The following is a 26173-nucleotide window of genomic DNA, read 5'->3' as shown; positions in this document are numbered from 1 at the left end:
ACACACACTGCTGCAAAACCACACTGAGGAAGAAGAGGGGAAGGAAAGAGAAGAACAAAGAAGAGAGAAGGCGGCTCAGGGAGGAAAAAAAACCCAACACAGGAGGAACACAGTATCTCACCTCATTGTTGATATCAAACACTCCCTCCTGGATCTTCTCATAGATCTCCTTGGCTGTGTTGATGAAAGCCTGCCGTAGAGACAGGAAGTGAAACAGACAGAGAGGACAGGAAGGTTAAAACCATCTTTTTATGCTGACTCCTATAAATGAGCCTCATGTCATTAGGAATGCAAAGCAAATTCAAGTTTCAGTAACATAACCAGGCTCTGACTTTCAGCCATTTACTGTTCAGCTGCAGCCCGAGCTTCCCGTCACAGCTCAAAAACACCTCACAGAACTTTGAAACTTGACATCACAGTGAACTTACCACTCCCAGTTTTATGCCCTCTCTCACATCAGTGACACAAAGCATGAACTGATCTGTTAAATATTCCATATAGGTGTGTCAAGTGCAAGTAACAAAGTCAGACGATCTATATTTAATTATTGGCTGCTGAACACAAATAAATTCACAAGTTTGTGTGAGTGGAAAAACACACCTGGCAGGCAAATGATAACCAAAAACGGTCACCAAAAAATCTGTGTTCGATGGTGCAGTCTCCACATGATAAAGGCATAAAATGTCTGCGCAGCTGTGCTTACTCTGGAAAAAATGCTAACTGCTAGGCTAGGTCAGACGTACCTTGACTTCAGCTCTCTATTTAAAGCACAAACAAATCCTTTCAAACCTTTAAGTTACTTATTGGACAACAAACACACTAACACCAATGAATCCACAAGCAGATAATATCAGTCTTAAGTAAATGCATTTCATAAAGTGTTGTATGATTAGTCATGCTTCTAAAATAATGTTAAGTATTTGCATGCTAAGTTAACCCTAAAATTAGTAAAGAAAAAAAATGTCAACCTAAAGAAAGATTTAAAAAAAAAAAAAAAGGTGACATCATGCTGCATGCGACATAAAAGCTGCATGTAGAAAATGACAATCTAATAAAATAAACCCTCAGAAAAAGAAACAAAACTTAAGTTTAAAAGGCTTCTTCTGCAAGCTATGTTTCTAACATGTAAGCACACAGTTGTATAACTCTGCAGCCTCTAACAGCTCATTAGAAGGCATGTAGGTCCATCTTTTATATTCAGTCTATGCTTCTCACATGTAAATTCAGTGGGAGTTATGTCTGGTGTTTTTGTGTTTTGATTCTTTGAACAAATTAGCTCAAACATGTTAAAGATATCTCATATTTGACTTCAGAGCTACACATTTATCATAACTTGCAATTTACCAAATTATATAGACAGAAAGAAAGAAGAGTAAAATTGGGGCTTTTGGCACCCCTGAGCTCTTTGGAAGATGTTCTCAAAATTGTGTTTTGTTAAGGCTTAAAGAGCTTATGATGTACACTACTACTGAGAAGTATGATTGTTCTGCAAATACTATCCAAGCACTTCAAGCCAGCTTTGAGAAGTTAAGGCGATATGGCGTAAGACCTTGTTAGAAGATGCAGTTGCCCTTTTGAGCAGATCAGCAAGAGAGATCTGAGCAGAACACACAAGCAGACAATACAAAGTTTGTCTCACACACACACACACACACACACACACACACTTACTTACTTTGGGCTTACTAAGAGCACAGCAAGGATCAAAGATGATTGAATAAAGTAGAATTAATCTCCCTGAGCGACCGGCCTATGACTACGGTATCGATGCATTCGTCTCCAGGGGGAGTCTTTCTGTCTCAAGGGTCCGAGCTCAAGAGCAGCTGGGATAACTAGAAATGCGACACCAGCTCAGATGTCATAACCTTCACTCTATGTAGAAATGATCTAACAATGCCGGCTCATATAAGTAATGGCAGTCAAAACTAAGCCTCATCAGAAAAAAAGGAATGTTCAAGAACTGAAAATATGTCCTGAACTTCTATCTGACACCCTGTCGGAAATAGACTGAGCCCAAGGGTGCACTCTAGTGTACTCTGTCCTCCTCATGCTGTCCTCTTTCCCTTCTTCAACTCATCACTGCACCCTCTTTACCATCAAATGTACTTAGACTTTCTTTTTTTGAGTTAAACTAATGGACCTGCAGATATGTGTAGAAAGTGAAAACAAGAGGGAGAAAACTGAGGTGACTACAGAAGATTTATAGATGGTGATAGGGCAAAGAATAGAGAGTGAAAAACCATTACATGGCTGATAACAGAATACTGGGAAAAAATATTTTAAAAAAAATTAAATACAGTAAACAAGCAATTAATCAGTGGGCAAAAAAAAAAAAAAAAAAAAAAAAACCAGCAGAGGTGAAGAAATATAAGAAGAAAGACTGGTGAACAAGAACAGAAGCGAGCAGAGGTTAAGGTTAGGATCTTAGTGAAGGAAGGGTGGGCAGAAGAGATGATGAAAAGGTGCTTACAGCAATTTCTCTCCATCTATCTGTAAGGACCATCCTATCAGCCTCAATGTCCACCCACAGACCCTGACGACAAACCCAGCATGCTGATTGGCTGCTGAATGTCGCTGTGAGGGGAGGCGGGGTGGAGGTTATGAATATGTATGAACTATAACCGGTTGATATACTGCTCGAGAGAGGAGGGGAGGCGATGGGTTGAAGAGCAGGAGAGGAGGGAATTGGGGGAGGATAAAATGAATAAAAAAGGGCAGGAAGACACGTTGGAGGAGGGGGGAGGAAGAAAGGAATCGTGGAGCAGGATGGGGGAGGTAAAGGAGGAGAGCTAAAGAGCAAATGATGGACGTCAAGGGATGAGGAGGGATGGAGCGAGGAGAGATGAAGGGAAGGGTGGAGAGGAGTGGTATCAGGAGGATTCAGAGGACACTAATGAGACAAATTAATCATACCACACACGCGCGCATGCACGCACACGCACACCTCCCCCTTATCTTAACCCAAGAGAGGACTCGACTCATCAGTGGTGTTGGTGTATGTGTTTGCATGATATAGGCCAGGCGTAAGACGGTATGAAGGAGAGATTGGGGGGAAATAAAAGCAAAACAAGACACACACCCAAAAAACCCCAAAACCAAATCACCACTGACACCCACCCACACATGAACATACAGCGCCGTGCTCCTAGCTTGCATGCTGCACTGTGTAGGATAGGATTTATGTGATTGGATAAGTGAGAGAGGGGTCCCAGAAGACGACGCCATGCATTCATTACACACAACATCACCAGGGGTGTCTCTCTCTCAGGGGTGGAGAAGGATGCTTAGAGTGCCAACTGGAGTTTGTGATACTACTGTGAGGCTGGTAAGGTTATACACCACCATTGTGATCCTTGACACTGCTGGTTAATCAGGAGGTTTGAGTCTGATGTGGAATTTAGTCAAATGTTAAATCTGTGACACAGAACATTATAACAAGAAAAAAAATGTGTGTTGACTTTTACTACTGATCCAAAATGTGTACAGACTTGTTTATCATGGAACATGTAAAAACAAATGCCAACAGACTCAATAAACCAATCCGTAAGGCCAGTAATGTTGTGGGGATGGAGCTGGACTCCCTCAAGGTGGTGTCGGAGAGGCGGATATTGTCCAAAATAAAGACAATGTTGGATAACACCTCCCACCCACTCCATGACATGCTGGTCAGTCACAGGAGCACGTTCAGTGAGAGACAGAGTACCGAAAAGCACCACTGAACGACACAGGAAATCTTTCCTGCCTGTGGCTATCTCCCTGTACAATCCATCCACTTAACACACTGTTTGCTGCTACAACTATAGATGTTTCTTTTCAGCTATTTATTAATAAGTGAAATATATATATTGTACTATTCTTAGTTAGCCTATTGTCTGTCTTGTCAATGTTTGTTTATAATGGAGCACTGTAACAAAAAAATAAATAATTTCCCCCAGGGATCAATAAAGTATTCTGATTCTGAAATACATGTGTTGTTGGCATAGACAGGTATATGAAAGATGGATGTCACCCAATGGATTGTAAAGTGCAGGTTTGAAGCCTCGACTGAGCGTCTTCTTCACAGAGAGTGGAAAATCATTTACATGGTGTTTTTTTGGTGTTCTGAAGCCAGATGTGACGAGCCAGGGGTGTGTCTAACTGAGAAACCACGCTATTTGGGTAACAACTTTTCAATCACAATGATAACATCCTGGACAATCTTCTCTTGTCTAACTTTTAAAATACTTCACACTTACACCATGGGCTTGGATGACTGAGACTATGAAGGAAAGGGTTTGTGAAGGTCAGAGCAGAGGGTTGTTTTCTGACAGACTTCTATAAAACCACAAGTCTTATTGGAACAACAGTTATTGCTGGTCATTAAAAAAAAAAAAAAGTTATGTAGTGTTTAAGGCTATTGGCAGTAAACAAGTCGCCAAATCCAGGGCTGGTGAATTAAGCTATCGTGGAACTGCCGAAAACTTTTTATAGGCAGTTCCAGTTTTCTATTTTATAAACAATCTCGCAATCGCTAAAAAGTATCTTACATGTTTTTTAAGCTTTAAAGTTAGAGTTGTGGCAACACAGCCACCTGATTGTGGTCTATTAGTCATGACCTCTGGTGGCGAATTATCAGACAAATCCTCAGGCCTGCCGCTTGAGACATTCAAACATCTTGTACTCCAGTTTCTGTACATTTTGTTGATCAGGTTTCTGTGTCTACATGTTGCATCCATACAGTTTTTGTATGCAGTTCTCTAACCAAGATTGCCATTGTTAGCTGATAACTTTGCATTTGGCCCTACTGTCAAAATATGGTCTTTTCTGGCTGCAGACGATGAATGTGGCAACATTACAAATGTTGAGGCTTTTCAGGCCAGAAACCAACTGACGAGGAAGACTGTGAGTGTGAGTTTGCAAGTTAGACACAAAGTTGATTTTGTGTTACTGTGTTTCTGAGCCCCAATAAAACTTTTTACAGGTAATTTGTTAAAGCTAATGCACTGAATGGTAAATACAGGAATATCAGGGGCGTGTAAGAAAATGAAGGGGTACCGTTATATTTTTAGACATATTTGCACATCTTTTAAAAATAACAAGCATTTAAAATTCAGTTTGTGTAAGAATGGAAAAACTAACTTAACTAGAAGATTTACGTTAGAAACTTACAATGTACTTTGGACCTATAAAAGGACAAAGATGAATTGTGCTTGATTAATGTGTTCCACAAACAGCATGAAGTCTATGAATTCTTTATAGGTTGGTTTTCAGCATTTATCTGACCTGAATAGTAATTTTGAATACAAATTAAACCTGAAGGAAAATTTGTTTTGTCTGTATGTTTGCTTCAGAAACACAGCTGCAACTTGGCTAATAAATTACAAATCTTACTAATTCAATGGACAAAATATTTTTCCATCCATATTGTTACTTTGGAGATTTTATATATCTGAGAAAGGAATATATGATTATGCATGAAAATTCCCAAACTGGGCTGAATGCATAGACTGTATATACAAGATGGCTGTAGCTATTCGTTGCAATCCTGTAGCTAGTCCTGTTGCAGTGCTGCAATGTGAGTGTTTTGGCAGTTAAAGTCTTGGTGTCTGGACACTGAGCAAAGGGTGGGTTCTGACTCAGAAATTGAGGGACACAGCACACCCAAGAATCAGTAACAAGGTAGGTCCACCCTAAATCATATCCTTCCTCTCCCTTTTAACTAAATGTGATACAAAACAACAAGTATGGTGTACACAAAAAGATCAGAATCTAGACCAGACTGAGGAAGCTGAGGGCCATTTTTTAAAAATATATTTCTATAAAACTAAACTCCTTTAAAAAAAAAAAAAAAAAAAGGAAAGAAAGAACTCTCCCCCTGCTGGCGATTAAAAAGAAAGCAAGTTAAAGACCCTCCATGTTGGCCTCACCAGCAAGTTATGCTGATTTTTTATATACAGTCCATGTGTTTCGTCTATGAGCCTATGGCAGCGCTTATGTGATAACATACTCACAATAAGCAGATATTTAGCAGGGCTATCACCATCTTCAGATGAACTACCATCACAACCAGCTGACTGTGATTATAAAGACTTCCTAAAATATATTCAAATATAATGCTGACCTCCAAGGCAAATTCCTAATTCAGATAAATAGGTGGTGAAAGCTGGTAGGGTTGCGTGTATGGAATTACCTCCTCTACATTAGAGGCAGTCTTAGCTGAGGTCTCCATGAATATGAGTCCATGTTCTCTGGCAAATGCTTCACCTTCCTCTTTCTTCACCTCTCTCCTTGACTCCAGGTCACTAAAACAATAGATACAATCAATTATAAAATGATGTAGCAAGCCATGAATTACAAACTAAATTGCTAGGCAGTTCAGTGTTGGTCACGTGTATCCTTATTTGCTACAGGATTACTGATTTTACAAAAGCAGTTTTGGTAGAAATTGCAGAAGATCACTTTAAACTATGTTTTTTAAAAATGAAGCACCCTTGTAGCCAAACTCATTACAACTATAGCGTGCAACTGAATTTTCTCTGGGTCCATTCTTGTCAGGGGCTTGTATTTTGTGTACTTCTGGTAACTACTCATTTAAGAAAAATTAAAGCCATTATTTCCATTCTGCATCAAAATGATGAGAAATATAAATTAAACAAAAACAAATTAAACATTTTATGCTCTCTTTGTAAATCCCAAGAAATCTGTACCTACATTTGGCTTGTCTGTTTACTAGTGGGATTATTTAGAACGTCATGGATGGATTTACACAAACATTTTACCAGACACTGGGATTAGCCCAACAACTCAGAAGTGATTAGATTTTGGAGTTGATCTGGATAAAGATCCAAGACATTTTGGAAGGATTTTATTTTATTTTATTTTTAAACACACGGCAAAACCGGACATATAACATATATCAAATTAACATTTTCTTGTTTGAAAACTTATCCTCAAGCTCGTTGAGGTGACTGATGTTGTGGTTTGGGACTATATAAATAAAATTGAATTGAATTGCTACTTCATGATATCATGAAGCTACTTTAAGGTCTTGACTGGGAAATGTCTAGCAGCAGAGAGTAAGAGAGTAATGCCTTCTGCTTTTAGGTGGCTAACTTACTGCTAGCTTAGTGTAGATTGCCGTTTTCTAAATTCAACAATTCCACCTCAGATCACACAAAGTAAATGTCTTTTTAAACGGCAGAGTTAATGCCAATGTGTCTGTAATTGTATCAAAAGCTACATTTTTTGGAAACTGTCATTTTACAGAATATGAGTGAGCAAGCAGTTTGTTCAATACCAGCTGAAGAGAACTGTGGAAAGAAACTTCCTCATGTAAGTTGTAAATATTAAAGCACATTTAGCAATGGACGTCACTTGTTGTGACAAGTTTCTTACATGGTGGTGTGTTATGTAAGCTTGAGCACAGAGTGTGTCTGGGGGAGAAAAGCAGAAGTGACTGAATTACACACTTAGTGACAGTGTAAAATTATGACCAGCCTCAGCCATAAAAAACAAAGTCAGACAAGTCATCGTTACACAGCAACATGTTGTAAAACACACTATTAATGGTACAGCGTTATGTAGGGCAGTGGGCAGCCATCACCGTAGAAGGGGGGAGGGGGGCAAACTAACAAACTAAAAAACATGTTACCTCTTGTTGCCAATGAGCATGATGACCATATTGGAGTTGGAATGTTGGCGGGCATCCTCTAACCAGGTCGTCAAGTGGTTGAAAGTGTCCCTTCTGTTCAAACGAGCACAGATTGATGGTTTCACTATGACTGCATTGAGATCAAACTGAAAGCATGCCAGATAAAGCAGCTGTTGTCACGCAGACGCATAAACATAACTGATTTTACAGATCTGCCGTTTCCTTTTAAATTGGTGACTGATGTGTGTGCCACTTCCTCTTGCAATTATGCCAACTATTTAAACAGAAAACTCCCTCATCCTGAAAAATATACATCTACCTCTGTAACTCCTTTATGCACATTAATCGCAATAATTATTGCTTCAGTTTAATTTCTTACAGGTGACAAATGTGATGGGAATACATCTCCAGACAGTTTTCAACTCTTCATATACCTGAGCACTAACGGATGAATTGTCATTCACTAGGATTGCTGCTTTTATTAGAGTATCTACAGCAAACACATGAAAGGAAACAAGAGACGAAAGAGAGACAGATCATCAAAGCTCGATTCGCCAGCTGGTTTCAAACACAATGCAGTTAATGGTCAGGGCCTTTAAAACACACCAGTGCACCTAATAAATGAATTTTCTTTTCTTAATTTCAGAAAATTTCATTCATGCAATCAACAGGGTTGGAATTAAAACTTAATATATAATAAAAATGTTCTGATTTAAAAAAACAAAAAAACAAAAACACTTCGAGACAGTACAACTGGCACTAAGACTGTGAGCTATAAACTACTGCTATAATGAATCTTTATCACCGTATCACAGTTGACAGGATGTCATTACATATCTGACCCCACACTGGCCTTTTTTCCCCAGCTCATCCTATAATTTCCAGGGCTCGCGATTTTGCGAGCTCTGATGTCTGAAGTCTCTTCAGTGGACTCCAGTTTCCCAGTTCTTAATAATACTTGAATGAAAAACAAAATCTGTTCTGCTCATTTCCAGCATTTTATTTTTCACTCTACTATAGCAACTCTGTGAGACTCAACATTCAAAATTATCCTTATTCAGCTTGTAGTAGACCTTGGTGCATTCTTTGTCTAAAACAAGCATTGAACCCTTCCCCCTTTACAGCCACCCTCCCTTAAAGCCAACTGTTTTCTGACTGACCCTTGTAAACATTAGGTTTGGACAGCAGGTGGACATATGCCTGAGATGAGTGTATTAGGGATATTGTCACAAACATTACTCAAAACTTTTGCCAGTTTAATGTGAGCGTCTACCATTGCAAATGTGTTTATGTAACAGAAAATTCAAGACTACAAAAGGGCTGACTCCATAGTCAACTGACTGCAACTGCATATAGAATGTCAGAGCTATGAAGGGTAGGATTCTTCCACTGGGGATCATAAATATTCCAAAGAAAACGGATTATCATGAGTTGGTGGAGTGGAAATCCTGAATGAATTACCCTGGACAAAAAGTCATGGGACAGAAAACATTTAACCCCTTAAGAATATGAAACTCAATCATCACAATTAAAGGTAATTAAACTAGTAAATGACAATATATATGTTTCTATGGCTCACAGTGTTGAACTGCCGGTGGGTTTTAAACAGCTCGGCTAAAATGCGCTACTGACTTTGGCCATCCTTTCTTTTTCAACAGCAGCATGATGATTTTTACACTAGTATCTTTATAACTTTTGGATAAATTAAGTATTAGGGATACCTCTTTCAACAACATCTGATCTAGCCTCATTGCTAGTTTCTTAGCTCGCTAAGGTCACTTCCATTTATCAGTGCTGTAATTTAACTTTCAGGGATAGCTGGTAAGCCAGCAGATGACAATGGTTAGCATTCAACACTAGCAACTAATGGGTGACGCCAGACATTTATATAGAGTCTACGATGATATCACAACATGCTCATAACATACAAGTGGAGATTATCCATAGTGAGGAAAGGATGCTTGTAACATGACTGTAGTTCTACTGCGGTTCATCTCTATTGCATTGTGTCTTATAAACACTCAGCTAGCATGTGTATGATTGACTGACTGATTGTTACCTTGTGATGTCATAGACTAGGAGTGCTCCTGCCGCTCCTCTGTAGTAAGACCTGGTGATGGACCGGAACGACTCCTGACCAGCCTGGAGAAACACATGCATATATTAATAAACAGAAATTGAAAGCTGAATAATTGAAATGTCTGCAGACACCTGCAGAGTTGTCGGTTTTTCAAGGGCCCCAACAAAGACTTTGGCTTCACAGGTCTGCTTTTTTAGCTCTGCAATTCATTCAAACAGCTGAGCTCTTCTGCAAGCTCCCATGTTGTCTAGTCCTAATACATGTTATACATCAGTCCTGATTCTCTAGCAGAGTCCAGCTCTGGGTTTTCAGTCAGCTGGGGAGAGGACAGGACAGAGCACAGCCTGTAATCGGATACAATAGAGTTCTCTTTCATTCTCCATCTATCTTTCACAATCCCTTTCTTTCTCTCTGCTTGTATGTCTAACCTTGCTGTTTCTCCATATTTATGATGAACAGAAGGACTAGCTCTGCTAGTCAAGCTGGCTCTCTGGGTCACCTTGTTCAGTGAACCCCACTACATTATTATCATCCCCTCGTTATCTCACTTTTTCGATGTCTTTCTTCGATCACTCATCTTTTAAGTGATCGAAGAAAGACATCTTTCCTTCATTATTTTCATCATCCGGTATTCTTACAACCCCCCCCCCAGTGCAATATCTATTCATGTTCTCTTGCTATTCAATGTACAGTAACAATGTCGCCTGTGTTCGTCCAAGCCCGAGCAGAAAACAAAACGACACTCTATCCTAGCAGCTGCAAGTCCCATGCTGCTCTGACCTCATCTGAACACCAGACAGTCAGAAAGACAGGGAGGTGAATCATTCAGCCAGTCAGGGGACCAGGCTGTCAACGTCTCACCCAGCGAAGCAGTTGGTTTGTGAGTCAGAAAACTAGTGAGGACAGCCAACAAGCTGGGTAAGTTAGCCAGATAGAAAGCCATTCAGAAGTTTGGTCAGCCAGTGCAGCAAACACCAAGTTAGCTGGTCACTAGAGCAGTCTGCGAGATGTTCAAGGAGCAGTCAACCAGCCAGTAATGCTATTAGTGAATAAATGATAAATAAGGGTGAAAGAGAGGGAACGCTGTGCCTGTCTGCCATCTGGCACACAGGCGTGCATAAAGAAACACACAAGCATACATGTGGCAAGTGCAGCCTGCACAATAACCCAAGTGGCTTCTCTAACTATTCGGAGATTATGTACTATACAAATCCAAATTTGTTGCTGAGATTTTCACTTTGGCCAAACCCAGAAAACCAGGTAAAGACAATAATCTCACTGGTGGGCCCCCCAAAATGCACTATCCTGGGACCAGAGAACCAGGACTGAAATGCTGGTCCCTTTTCTCACACTGCTTCCTTAAGATCAGAGAACAGGTATTCAAAGAGCTCTAACGCCATCTGTTGGTTAAAGCTGTAAGTGCAAGCTGTGAAAAATCACAGTCCACCAATCCAAAAGTCACAATGTTACATCATTTTCTGGGACTGTCCCATAATGCAGGCATGCATTTTAGATAAACAAACGAAAAGGGTCCTTGCTCTGCAGTGCTGCACATAAGTTAAATAATAATAAAAGAATAATAATGTTGCAGTTTTTGGAAAAAATAAAAGCCAAACAAAATTCAATACATTCCTGCCACATTATACTAACAAGCTTGAAACCTTCATTTATAAGACTTAAATACACTTACAGTTGAGGAAACAAATTCAAGTTATATTTTCTGTTTGAAAAAGAAAAAGGTAGAAAAACAGTATATGTATTACCGTATCCCAGATTTGCAATTTGATCTGTTTGCCATCTATAGTGATCATCCTCGCGCCGAATTCCACACCTGCATAGACACAATCACAGAAGATGGGTGAATAACCCTTTCTAAATAAAAGCTACACAGATCTTACACAGAAGACTTTTTTCTTAACTGTTAATTATCTGTTGATGGATTCTGATAGCAATCAAATGCTTTTAAAAAGACATGCGTCTGTATTCAAGCTAGAGGTCGATTCTATATAATATCCATTATCATCTGCCTGCAGGCAATGTGCAGGATATGGATAATGTCCTTAACATAATCGCAGTTTGACAAGTAAGCACTTGAAACACCTCAAAAGCTTTGCAGATCGGCCATTTGTTGATTTTAACCGAGATGATGAAAATCCATTTATAATTTCTGTTGGAGAAGTCAAACCCAGCTATGCTTTTCTTTCTGCACAAGCGTATAGATCCCTCAGCCTAGTTCACAGGAAGAGAGATTTGTGGAGAGGTCTGATGCCAGACATTTTATTTTAAATATGAGCAAAGCTGAGGAGATGGACCCACTTGGACTTATCTCATACTCTCCAGATCCACCTTTATACAGACCATGAAGAGTACCACAATGTAAACACAACCTTAATCAATCTTATCTACAATCTTAAATAATGCTGATGGAGGCTGTGGGGCTTGTGTGATGGCTTCATGCTGTTCTTGTCACACAACCAGTGATCGCAAGTGGTATGCATAATGTGTGTAATCTGAGGTTTGAATTTCTACATGACATAACACTTGATAAGGATTATAGCTGCTATAATTACTGGGTCATCTGTGTTTTGAGCCCAACATAAATTGCCCCACAGACACAAAAAAGTATACATTGCATTGTGCTTAAGATCAAATTTGAAGTTGAAATCACATATCTGCTCTTAGGCCAAAGGCTAAAATTGGATGTAAATATTGGCTTTATATTTTATTTATTTATTTATCAGTGGCTCCTCCCCTGTAGCAGGGGTGGTGTTGCGGCTGAAGCTGCTTTACAAAGCATGTGATTTCCAACTCATTCTTTCATTGTACATAGATCACACGAGCTGGCAAGAGATCCAGTATATGGCTTAGGCCGCTGACCCACTCAGATTTAAACAGCACTATGGAACTCAGCACTGCTGAGAATCCATACAGGGCAGGGGTGGGTTTTTATTTTGATGGGCACACCGTGCAGCCAATCACATGCAAAGAAGGGCTGTGTGAAAGAAGGAAGGGGGCAGACGTTTTGTGGTGGTACAGACCAGGTACACAAGTGTGTCGAGGAAAAATGAAGAAGCGAGCGAAAACGTAAAATGAGCAGCATCTGCATTTCAATAATACTGGAGGCTGCAAAGCTGAGAGCTGGCTTTATGGCCATTCATACTGCACAAAGTAATTAAGCAATTTTCTGTAACGGATGCAATTGTAAGAGGTTACTCCTCTCTGTCAAATCTACTGGAGTTGTACACAGTAAAATCTGAATTATCTGAATATCAGAAGGGTTTTGGTTAACTCAGCATCTAATTACTTTTTACTTAGTTTTTTATGTTGTTAACATAGCATCAGCTATATTGCTTTTACTTTACTTTAGTCTGACCTAGTCTATCAAGTTTAATTAGTAAAAGTCATCTAATTATGCTTTATGTTTTTATTATAAATGATGCAGGTGGTCTTACCGATGGTGAGGTCGTGAACTGGCTGAAACCTCTTGTCTGTGAACTGTAGTAATAGACATGACTTTCCCACACCTGAAAAGAAAAAGTACACAAACAGAATTAAAGGGGATTCATTCATATGCTGACAATAAAATACTACAAGTCAGAGCCACTGCTGTTTGTAGGTTGGCAAAACACCAAGTTACAACTCTTATATTTTTAATATAAGACAACTGGAGTCAACATCATGTTCAAATGACCCAGCAGGGAGCACACCATTTCATCAGCTTTGCTCCAGTTAACTAACTATTAGCAAGCTAACTGAGCTATAAAAGGTGGCTAATTTTTATGTAGCCAAAAGGGCACTAATGAGCGTGCCTATTTTCAATGGCAATCCACACATACCTTCAGCTCTGAATGTGGCAAACTCCCACAGATACACAAACACTTACAAAAGCAACACTTTCATTGTTCATAATTCTGTTTTAGGTAATTTATTCTCAACTGGAAAAAAACCCCCAAAGCGAAACAGCGAGTTAGGAAGTCAGATGACAGGTGTTTGCAAATGCAATCATTAAATCAAAGACACATTGACTTAACTGCATTACAAACTACAGATGGAAATGGTGAGCAGATTCTCAGAGAGAGTGCGAGCTGTTATTTCCTCAACACAAATATCTAGAAGCATGACAAACACACTCAACAGGTTTGGTGCCACAGTACTTCTACAACATTTAAAAAAAGTTAGTCACTTGTCACTGAGATGTGTGTGTGTAAGTGTGTAAGTGTGTAGTAAAAAGAAAATTTCCTTTAGTGAAGAGCAGTTACGAAAGCAAGGAAACAAAAGAAAAAAATAAATAAATACAGCCGTAATTCCTGCCACCTTGAACCCATTGCCACCTCCAAGGCTAATATGCTACGGTGAGGAATCCCTTAAGAATATCGATGCCTATTGGTGAAGAGATAGAATAGAATAGAATAGAATTCAACTTTATTGTCATTGCACATGCACAGGTACAGGGCAACGAAATGCAGTTTGCATCCATCCAGAAGTGCTTTAGTGATATAGATATATTACAATATATATTAGCAATAATATAGATATGTGAGTATATTACAGAAATGGGTCTATTATGGTATGTTATAATGTACACGGTATGAAGTATGTTGTGAATATTCTATAACTATAAGTATGTACAGGCTGTAGTGAGTACAAGCTATGTACAGGATATGAACAGGATATAAATATGAAAAACTATACAGAATATGAAATAAATAACTTTACAGAATCTGGGATATACAGCTATACAGAGATGGGAACTATGCAAGTTGTAAACAGTTGTAGGATTAAAGATTATCGAATGTACAGAATGATTATTTACACAGAGCTATACAGTAGTGCAGTTAAGATAAGTGAGGGTGTAGATAGTTTCTACAGAGGCTGTATAAAGTGCTAGTGGTTGTGAGTGGTGGTTCAGTCCATGTTATTATTGTGTTTGAGGGTACAGTTGTCCATTGTGGGTGTGTGTATGTTCAGTCCATGAGTTTAACGTGGGTCAGATGTCAGGAGGCAGAGTTCAGGAGTCTGACAGCTGTGGGGAAGAAGCTGTTCCGGTACCTGGTGGTCTTAGTCCGGAGGCTCCTGTGGCGCCTCCCAGAGGGCAGGAGGGTGAAGAGTCCATGTGATGGGTGACTGGGGTCTTTGATGATTTTCCCAGCCCTTTTCAGACACCGCTTCCTGTAGATGTCTTTTATGGCAGGAAGTGGTGCTCCGGCGATGCGCTGGGCAGTTTTCACGACCCTCTGCAACGCCTTCCGGTCCGAGGCAGAGCAGTTCCCGTACCAGACTGTTATACAGTTGGTCAGGATGCTCTCGATGGTGCAGCGATAGAAGTTCACCAGGATGTCTGAGGACAGGTGGTTCTTCCTCAGAGTCCTCAAGAAGAAGAGGCGCTGGTGAGCCTTCTTGACCAGCTTGGAGCAGTTGGTCGTCCAGGTGAGATCCTCGGAGATGTGGACTCCCAGGAACTTGAAGCTGCTCACACGCTCCACAGCCGTCCCCTTAATGTGGATGGGTGGATGTGGGTCAGCATTCCTCCTGTAGTCCACGATGAGCTCCTTGGTCTTCTCGGTGTTAAGCAGCAGGTTGTTTCTGTCGCACCACTCAGCCAGACGATCCACCTCCTCCCTGTAGGCGGCCTCATCGTTGTCACTGATGAGGCCAATCACCGTGGTGTCATCTGCAAACTTAATGATGGTGTTGGAACCATCAGCAGGTCTGCAGTCGTGGGTGAAGAGGGAGTAGAGGAAAGGGCTCATCACACAGCCTTGTGGTACACCGGTGTTCATTGTGATGGTAGATGAGCAGCGGTTATCCAGCCGGACATGTTGGGGGCGGTTGGTCAGGAAGTCCAGTAACCATTTGCAGATGAGGGAACTGATACCCAGGTCTGTCAGTTTCCTGATGAGTTGTGAGGGGTGGATTGTATTGAATGCTGAACTGAAGTCTATAAACAGCATTCTGGCGTAGGTGTTGTTGTTGTCCAGGTGTGAGAGGACAGAGTGCACTGCGATGGAGACTGCATCCTCTGTGCTCCTGTTCCGGCGGTATGCGAATTGGTGGGGGTCCAGGGTGGGGGGGAGACAGGATTTGAAGTGTGCTAGGACCAGTCGCTCTAAGCACTTAGTGATGATGGGGGTGAGTGCTACTGGGCGGTAATCATTGAGGCAAGATGGGTTGGAGTTTTTGGGTATCGGGACGATGGAGGTGGATTTGAAGCAGGCCGGTACCACAGCGTGGGCCAAGGACAGATTGAATATGTCTGTGAGCACTCCTGCAAGCTCCCCAGAACACGCTCTGAGAACACGCCCGGGGATGCCATCAGGGCCTGCAGCCTTGTGGACATTGATCCTGCTCAGCACCGCTCCTACATCGGTGGGGGAGAGAGTCATAGGTTGGTGGTCTGGCGTCATGTCTGCTTTGGTTGTGGTTGTGGGGTTCCCTCGCTCAAAACGAGCATAAAAGTTGTTGAGCTCGTTGAGGAAGGAGACATCAGAGGATGCGGGGGAGGGTTTGGTGGTCCTGTAGTCTGTGATGGTCTGGAGTCCTTGCCACATGCGTCGGGGGTTGGAGTTGGAGAAGTGTTCTTCTACCTTCTTTTTGTAATGGTGTTTGGCTTTTTTGATGCCCTTCTTTAGATTAGCCCTGGCTGTACTGTAGGCGTGTGCATCTCCTGACCTAAAGGCAGTGTTGCGGGCCTTCAGGAGGAGACGAACATCCCGGTTCATGCATTTGATGCATTTGAAAGCAAAGAAACTTTAACTCAACCTGATACCATTTTAACCCTTTTATAAAAAGACCAAGAGTGTCAGGAACATTCAAGAAAATGGAGAATGCTGGTATAGAATGATTTACTCAGCAAATATGGTAAGTAAGGCTTTGGAGTCAAAGGGTTTGGGAGTGTGTGAACATATGTGTGTGTAAGAAGAAAAACAGGAGGAGGAAGTGGGGGAGGGATGACCACAGGAGAATAAAAGAGAACGTTAAGGAGACAGTAGCTGGCAGAAACTCAAGGAGGTGCGACATGGTCTTCCTCTTCCATGGTTTCCACGGGTCACAAGTTGCTAAGCAGGGCCTGTGCGATGACGCTGTTGCTAGTAAGGGATGGAGGGATCTCGAGAAAGTTAAATAAAGGTGTAACAGTGAAGTCATTGTTACCTCCGTCAGTCAACAGACACCTGCTCATAGCCACTCTTGCACTACTAAAGCAACAAAACAGTAATAGCAATCTTTCTAATTAGCCACAATGCAATTAACATACATTTTAACATAGCAGAACCTTTCATTTCTGACAAGAGGTAACAGCTTGATGGCTGTGACACAGAGCAAAAGCAACCTGTCTACAGGGGCCTAGAATCAAAGCATGCTGTGTCTTTAAATGCAGAGCATGGCTACAATTGGAGTCATAATTAGTGACTGTGATAGGTTTCTGTGAATGTGCTTTCAAACAGTCTAGCTCTCACCAGATCTCGTCACACAGAGGAAAATTTGGACATACATGCTGGGTTGTCAGACAACAAAAGGAACATGTTGACTGGATTACTGACAGGTGGAATAATTAAATTGCGCTTTTTGAGCAAACACCAGTATGACTCAACAAATGTGATCCACTAACAAGTAAAAATATCCACCTCCCATAGTTGTGGCAAATAACAAAATCTTTAATGATGGTAAATGGTAAATGGCCTGTATTTGTATAGCGCTTTTCTAGTCCCTAAGGACCCCAAAGCGCTTTACACAACCTGTCGTCCACCCATCCACCCATTCACACACTGATGGGAAATCTCTCACAAAAGCCTGAACAGTGGAGCTTTGACCTTTAGCAACATTAAAAAAAAAAAAAAAAAAAAAAATAGGATGCATTCGACAAAATGATTCATAAACCACGGCCCTGTTCTTTAGACAAGGATACCTTGTAAAAAAGTATCCTTTTCCAGCTCACTTCAACAGTTGTCATAGTAACAGGTCCATCATGGCCGAGCACCTCACAAGTTGTCTCATACCATGGGGCAATTTCCCAGACTGAACTAGTTCTTACCTTTATTTGATACCTATTTCAAATTGTTTTTAATTACAATAAATCACAGCTAACACACTTCAACCAAAATCGATTGAAAACCAGACAGTACAAAAGACTGACATCGCTTTAGGGTTTGAAAAGTGAGGATAATGCAACATACTTTTTTTTAATGGCCATCAGGGGTGACAACTGCAAAAGGACTTTTGGTTCCTACAGATGTTTGTGTGAAAACTGCCTTTGAACTCCATCTCTGTAGATACTTTCCTAATGGGATTATGGGTTTATGGGCTCAGTCATTCATTTTGGGTATGAATAGCACATTTGTAAATTCTGTTCATTTTAACTGTAAAAAGAGGGAAAAAACAGTGCTGGCTAAAAAGATGGTCACTGACTAACAACTTGTGACTGACAAGTCTGCTAGTATGAACCACGCTGTGGTGTGGTTTCAGCCAGTCACGCACCACTCAATTTTTGTAAACCCAGCCAGTTGGTGAGGCCAGGTTGAAAACAAGAGTGTACGATTGTGTCCATTTTTACCACCAGTTAAAGTGCAGAGGTCTTGGACTGTACAGAAGGAGATATTGGACGGCTTGAAGAGTAAGACGTTCTGGAGAAAACGTTGAAAAAGACAAAAACAAAAATACTGCAATCACTGTGCTTCCTCTTTCAACTTCTAGTCCTATATCAGTATTGATGTTGAAGTTGACGTTTTGCTTCAGTGGTGACACCTATTGTCCACGGGAGGACTGCATGGCCTCAGTGCCAGTATAAACGGTGAGGAGGCATTGATGACGTCAGGTCTTCTGACACAACCAACACAAAACCATAACAGACATTAACAGGGCACAAATCAGCGAGTGACGTCATGATGTCTGTGTTCATGTTTTATACTGAGGATGCAGAAAGTGATCTGATTTGTGAGCACCACAAACAATATTATAGTGAGAGCAGAGAAATGTCAAATGTAATGACTTTTCCCTTTTATTTTGCTCACAGCTTATCAATAATCACAACTGAAGTTTTCTGTGTGACTGTTCATGTAAAAACATTGGATGCTGTTGTGCTGCTGTACATGTAGTATGACTGCAGTCTTTGCTTACCCATTCCAGACAAAAACCGTTGAAACTGTTAATCCGGCAGGACAAATTGAGCATTACATCCCTTTCCAGGCCTCATCTGCTGAAAAATAAGTCGAGGCTCTAACACATGAAAATGTGTAAATATGCTCACTTATAGAGCAGGGCGATATGACCAAAACTATTTATCACGATATACATTTGAAAATTTGCAATAACGATATAACTGACGATATAATTGACACTAGACAAAATACTTTACAACTCCACAACTTTATTAGTGCAAAAAAACCCATCAATGTATTTTCACTTAAACAAGCAGCTGTTTTTTTATGTGCATTAAAGTTATATAAAAATTTAACAGTGCAAATTCCTTGCTGACAGTTTAACCAAAAGGCATTTCCAGTGGAAATTGGCCGACATGTCCTCAGCATAACCATGTATAATACCCACAAAACTTAAAAAGAGCTTATACACACACAATATGGTAATATTATGCTGAAGCACAGTACGTATCACTCCGCGAGGCTCCTGCCTACGATAGCCGTAATGCTCCGACAATCCATCAAGCGGTGCGGCTTCGTAGCTTAGCAAAGACGTCTGACAGATTTTCGAGCGCTGTGTACCACATAAAATCGTTTCGAGGTCAGTAAACACAACCAGAGTTCATACATAAGGCACACGGGATTATAAAGGGCGCTGTTGATTTTCAGAAAAATCAAAGGATTGATTTTAAGCGCGCCGTATTTTCCAAAAAACACAGTAATAACGACGGCCCGCTAGCATGCGCTACCAAAAATAGTGCTTTGTTGTGTATCTGATGGACAAAAGCTAAACCAGTTCCACACCACTGAAGTTGCAGCATTTTTACAAACCAGTTCTGGTTCATCCGTTTCATTCTTTCGCCCTTCTCATTCTCTGTCGCCGGCACGCTTTTTCCTCCATGTGCATATGAAAACAAAGGCACTGCGCATGCGCGTTTTACCCATATTCTATTGCAATATTTCATTTTCTTATCATTGCCCAACATTATACCGGTATTACCGTGAACGGTATGATATGGCCCAGCCCTACTCACTTATTCCTGATACTGTTATTCTGGTCACTAAAAACGTCAAATGTTGATACCATTTCATCTCTAGCACTCAGAAATGTAGCAATTACGTTTTATGAAGAGATGATGTGGGCTGAGAATTAAAGTATAACACAAGCGAAAAAATTACTATTTCGTCTGAAATGAGACAAGAAAACGCTGACATTAAGCAGGCACAATACACAACCTTGTTGCACATGGTTGGTGCCGATGTGTTAGGAGTGTCCAGCAAGCCAGTGAGATGTTGCTCTGCTCATTTACAGCAGTAACTTGAAGCTTGGCTAGGTCAGCAGACTGCACCACAATCCCTGCTGAGGAATTTGACAGGAACTGTCCACGGGAACAGTTTTTTGCACATTAAGTATTACTCAAGTGCATTCAAGTGTGATCTGAAGCTGTCATCCCCATAGGCTGTCGGCAGGGGATTTCAGAAGTTGAGAACAATATAAAATAGCTGAAGTTATAGTTTTAGAGATCCTTAAAACTTAAACTCAATCAGCATTCTATTCTGAATGACGGACCCTATATACAACAATAATTATTAGATCCCAAGTTGTGGGACTATTTGTTAATCAAACCTGGTCAAATTGCAGTCCCACAATCCTGACAAGGCAGATTTCACACAGTTAATATTTACTGTTATAGGTCCCCCATTAACCCAGTTTAATCACACATGAACGCAATGTTATCCCTCAAACACTACTGTCATCAGAAAACCACCTCAACTATGAATAACACACTTTTTAGCTCAGTTCACACTCCAGTCTGGTCATTACTGCGAAGAGGTCTTTTAAATTAGGGCTTATGGGACACCGTACTCTGTATACCGCAAAAAGATTAATGATAAAACAAGTCAAGGACAGGTAGTTTCTGTTTAAGTTATGTTTCTGCCTGGTTACAGTTTTAGGTGGTTGTATGACCTAACATAGATGTTACTAATGTTTGCTTGAGCAATTTTCTTTGGTATCAAAGGTTTCATAGACCAAATATTTGAAGCAAAACACTCAGGTGATTAATAACTAATGAAAATGTGTTAGTTGCAGCCTTTCTCATGAACACATCTAAAGAGTTTTAAAAAATGACGTCATTTGTTGGGGGGGTGAATTGTGGAAAGCTAATAATCATAATTATTAGACAGGAAAACTACACACAAACATTTACCACAACTCCACTGTAAGTTCCCAAGGATACCTGTAAAAAAAAAACTTTAGTCAAAGCAGATACACATGCAGGACTTAACAAAAGGTCCATGAATGAAGGATTTGTTCATTTTAGCCAAAGACCGGATATTATTGCATAAAAAATCCCAACGAACTATAGCTGTGCATATTGAAATCTGTCTGTGCTTTTCATAATGAAAACTGCTGTGAAACAATGAACCTCAAATTCTCTGAATGGGGTCAAACTCTAAAATTTGAAAAGCTGGAGATCTACAGGCTGTGTTCAGTAGGACAGAGCCTATTTTTGGACATTCAATCTGTACTGAAGCTATAATTTCTGTTCAGATGCAGTTTGTCTTCTGCAAGCTATATCTGAGGACAGCCTGGCCATGGGTCAGAGAGACAGTCAACACTGAATTAACCTTTTCCTATGTCTCAGAATAGTCAATCCAATTTATCATTATTCGCCTGTGCAAGTCCCTGCTACTCCTTTAAGTCATAAAGCAAAGCATCTCCTCTCAAACACTCCACGAAGGGTTGAGAGAAAATAAGAGGAGAGAGAGGTGATGACACCTGGAATGATATCAGAATCAGAATCAGAATACTTTATTCATCCCGAGGGAAATTAGGGGTTACAGCAGGCAGCACGCTAATGGCGCATGCGCACTCACAAAGGAACCTTCTGACCAACTTTACACAAACATCACATTGGGCAGACATGTCAGAAGGTAGGCTGATAGGAAAAAAACAACGAAAATACACTACATGAGGTAAGAGGAGGAGAAAAAAAAACTCCACTCAGACTGAGCTCCTAGTGGGAGAACAGTTTGATAAAAGAAAAAACACCTCGGTAAGTTTTGACAAATGTCACATTTCAGAAAGCATCAGCAACACAGCAAGGATGCAGGCATTAGAGCAACAATGGGTAGACGCCAAATTAAAATGACACATGGACAAGTTAGATAAAGGTCAAGAAAATTAATAGCAGGCCATGAATCTACACCTAAGGTGAACAACTACCAAAACACATACTACATGCCAAAAAAGGTAGGATGCCACTGGACAAAGTGACTTGTCTCTGTGTGTTTTTCCCCCTAGAAAGTCATACACTGCAGCTGTATTTCTGTATTAATTATAGTTAATATTTTAAAGAAAAATCTCTGTGAGAAACTAGTTGAACTATTGAGTTCAACCAAAGGAAAAAAGTGTCAACTCTGAATACATGTCTGGCAGGTGGGGTTAAGAGCACCAGCTGCATGAGTGTATTAGCTGGGAATCAAAGGAGCTTGCAAAGAAAAGCGTCTGGACTTCTTTAAGTTGCTTGAAGACGTTTCACCTCTCATCCGAGAAGCTTCTTCAGTTCTAAGCTCCTTTGACTACGATGACCTGGATGACTGAGAACCTTCACAGACATTAGCTGGGAATGTTTCCTCAGACTAAAATGATGTCTACGCATCACACCTTAAAACCCAACTAAAACTCACTGACTGGAAATACATCTTCCTCAGTCTTCATGTGTAGATGAATGATTACAGCACTAAAAGACTGCCAATCTTACTGGTACTGACCATCATACTAGGCACATGGGGAAGATGGAAGCCTTAATGATTACTTTTCACAATAAAAGCCTCACTGAACATTGATTAACCTGGAGATCGGAGGTTTTTCTGGTGTTTAAACTTGTGGATTTGCTTTGACTCAGCAAAGCAGTTACAAGGTAACAAGATGACACACCCAAGTTAAACTTGTCCAACTACTAGTCTATGACTGGTTTTAGATTTTAATAACCATCATATCTCCTTTAGGGTGAAGATAAGACCAAGATAAGATGTGTTATATTCTATAAAATTAAACATAGAAGAAACAAATAATTCCAAAATAAAATTATTAAATACAGTCATACAAAAGTGTAAAAACTGACCGCCTAATGAAAATACAAAAACCGATCACAGTCAAAAAGAGTTCTTCCAGAAAACAGAAGAGTTCTTCCAGAAGATGTCCCTTTCTCTTTCGGACACACTTTTCACATTCAAAGGCAGGCAAATCGCCCCACACTTTGTCCACAAAGTTGCCACAAGCCAAGCTGATGTTGTCTAACTAGTTAGTTAAGTAGTTAGGTGGTGGCAAAAATTAGCAAGTTCTACTCATACCAGTGATTCACCCACTGAATTACATGCCTTGCACTGGGCTTTTTGTTGTTTTTTGCCTAAGCTATAGCCTGGTATTAACATTGTTTACAGATAAAATATAGCTCTAGAAATTTTCAATTTTAGCAAGGGAATAAAGAACCAGACAAATATTTCATACTGTTATACCTGTTCAGCTAACATCTATTGACTTATGTTCACTAATAAAGGTAGGCTAAATCATTTATTTCTGTATTGAATAAATATGATTGGGTGCCATCCTGCTGGTATGCTGGTAAGCAAGAGATAAACTCCCCACTGTCTCCTTCCCCTCTCTCCCTGCATCTACATGCAGCAACTCGTAAGCAGCTTCGCTGTTCCCAGTCACTGCTACATAATTAGCAATAAGCATTGTAGCTTATGAACAGTGCTACATACATTGTTTGCAAGATTAAATCCCTTCTCCCCAACCCACCTTAGTTTAAGATGATCTGATCAGTCTGACTTGCATCATAGTATGATAACAACATTGCAGGCTAGTTTCTTACTTAAAATGACCTGTCTCCTATACATAAGTGTAACTGCTGACCTTTCTGTTGACAGAAATCACATGACCTAGTATAAGTAAACATCATGACTCCTGCACCTTTGAGTCTCATCATTGACAATGCTGGAAAATATTTTTTACTCAAGCAATCGCTGGATAGGTTTTTACTTCTGAAAATCACTCTTGATGTATCTCTCAGCCCCAGATGAATTGAGCCAGACAGAACAGTCAGATATATTGGGATTATGTAACGTTGTATTAAAATGACATATTACATGCAGAAAATGATGTTTTTACAATTATTTACTGTTGTATACAGTTACTACTACTCTGCCCCTAAACCTATTTAGAAGCCTTTCTACTGATCACAACAACAACAAATCAGTGAGCCAATTAGATTTTCACCTGGCAGACTAATGTTAGGTTTCTTTCCAGGGATTCCTGAAAGTGATCCCAAACACCCCACGCTAAATTTGTAATGTCATATGATGAGAAGATGATAGCTATGGAACATTTCGCCCAGCAGCTTTTTTGACACTAATATTAATTACATGTTATGTCCTGGACACCAGATATTTTAGTTAAAAAATAAATACTATTTCCCCCTGGAAATATGCTTGAAAAACAAAACGAGGCTAGCACTGCAATGCCCGCGTGTGTGCTTAAAAAAGCCTCTTGAGGCAAAAGTAAGTGGCGCACAGATGGAGTATTTCTGGTGTAGACATCTGTGTAATCAAGCTGGGACCTTTTCAACATTCACTACTGAAGATAAACAACATACTTGTACGAAATCATAACAGCAGCAGGCAGAACGTGACCCTGCTTGGCAATAACAGTGTAGTAAACATGAAACCCACCACAGTGTACATCATCTAAGACAAAACTACATATCCGCACAATGGGAGTCTTTCCCCAATATCTATTTACTCTGAAAATTTTCTAGCTGCCTCTTACTATCGCTGGCAGTTTATCTTACTAAAGCTCTCGTTGTACCTCACAGTAAGACCTGCCGCCTTTTCTAAAACTGGTGCTGTAACAGTATAATATAGAAATGTACCTGCAACTACACAGCGGTACCCCTCATCAGTACAGCCTGCTAAAAGTAAACAGATGACAACACCGCCGGCTAATTGAGCCGTTTCCAGCACAAGATATACAAACCTACATTTTGGTAAATGAAGCGCAAAACATGGAACCATGCAACGACTCCAAATCGCATGGATATATGTAGCCAGAAATTAGATCTGCTCTACGCCATTTCAGGGAATATTAGAGGTGCAGCTTGGCGTCTTGGCCTTCTCTGACAAGAAGCTAAGCTAATGTTTAGTAATTATAAGACATGAACAACAACAGAAATTGGTAGTGTGGTTGTCTGTCGTATGTAGCTGCAGTGAGTGAAGCATTATTTGGATGTCGTGACAGTCGGTTGCTAAATATTTGGTGGAAAAGCTACTTAGCTGGGCTGGCAAGCTGTGGCTAACACCCCCACCCTCGACGCAAAGGGACAAAAGGCCCAAACATTTATCAGCCGCTATCAACCTTGACACAAGCTACTCCAAGGCAGCTTGTGTAAAGATTCCTCTGTAGATTTTTAACACTGCCAGGGGTCGCTTATTGTTATCTAAATATGTTAATAGAGAAGGATTGGAGCTGTCATCCCACCCCTTCTGTCTCTGCTTTTACCACGTCATTGAACTATCCAACACTGCGGAAATACGCCGCTAGCTAGCGGCTAAGAGCTAGGTAAATGCTAACTGGCAGTCTAACTGGCACTTGTTGTAACTTACCCGTGTCTCCGATAATGATGTATTTGAAGAGGTACGCATACGCCATGACCCCTGGTTTGTGCAGTTAGCTGTCTAGCCCGTTACACCTTCGTAAAATCGAACGTTACCGTGTGAAGAAAGTGGCTGACAGACTGTTAGCCCGTTTCTCTCTGTCCGTGCTGAGGAAGGAACAATAAACAGCCAGAGCCTCGGCTCGACGTCACACGGTCCGCCCTCGCCACGCTACACAATGAGGTCTTCAGGGTCTGCTCGGAAATTTACGATGCATTTCACTAATTCCACTCTTAGTGGAAATGATGGGGGGAAAAAATCACCTTTTTTAAAAAAAAAAAAAAAAGTCAAACAAATTTTTCAGGAGGTATTAGAATCACTTCACTTTGTTATTAAATGAATAAAAAATGAAATAAAAAGGGAGCAGAGATCACTGCTGCCACCTTCACAACATATAAAACAAATTCAAGGATAAACAATGTAAATGAAACAACACCGTGAAGCGGTATGCATAATACCATAAACAGTACCACATAGCAATGGCGATTCTAGGCTCAAACCTTTAGGGGGACTCAGCTCCCAATCATGTCATGCATGCAGTGTAATTAGTATTAATGGAATATGGTGTTTGCAACAAATATAATAATCCCCTTTTACAGTTGCAAACCTCTA

At 40.4% G+C, this 26173-nt stretch overlaps 1 protein-coding gene across 1 annotated transcript in view; it reads right to left on the bottom strand.

The window, feature by feature from the left end:
- rab2a (RAB2A, member RAS oncogene family) overlaps positions 1–25692 on the bottom strand; it is a 31451-nt gene extending 5759 nt beyond the window's left edge. The window contains exons 1-7 of the mRNA XM_080907079.1: positions 25511–25692; positions 13163–13234; positions 11474–11541; positions 9690–9772; positions 7631–7723; positions 6170–6281; positions 122–190 (exon numbers count right to left, since the gene is read on the bottom strand). Of these exons, the coding sequence (XP_080763205.1) occupies positions 122–190; positions 6170–6281; positions 7631–7723; positions 9690–9772; positions 11474–11541; positions 13163–13234; positions 25511–25556 (543 nt within the window). The 5' untranslated portion in view covers positions 25557–25692. The remainder of the gene's footprint in view (positions 1–121; positions 191–6169; positions 6282–7630; positions 7724–9689; positions 9773–11473; positions 11542–13162; positions 13235–25510) is intronic.
- Positions 25693–26173: the final 481 nt, after the last annotated feature.

The sequence above is a fragment of the Rhamphochromis sp. 'chilingali' genome (genome assembly GCF_963969265.1).
Source record: "Rhamphochromis sp. 'chilingali' genome assembly, chromosome: 16".
Classification (NCBI taxonomy): Eukaryota; Metazoa; Chordata; class Actinopteri; order Cichliformes; family Cichlidae; genus Rhamphochromis; species Rhamphochromis sp. 'chilingali'.
This window is presented reverse-complemented; position numbering and strand designations above follow the sequence as displayed.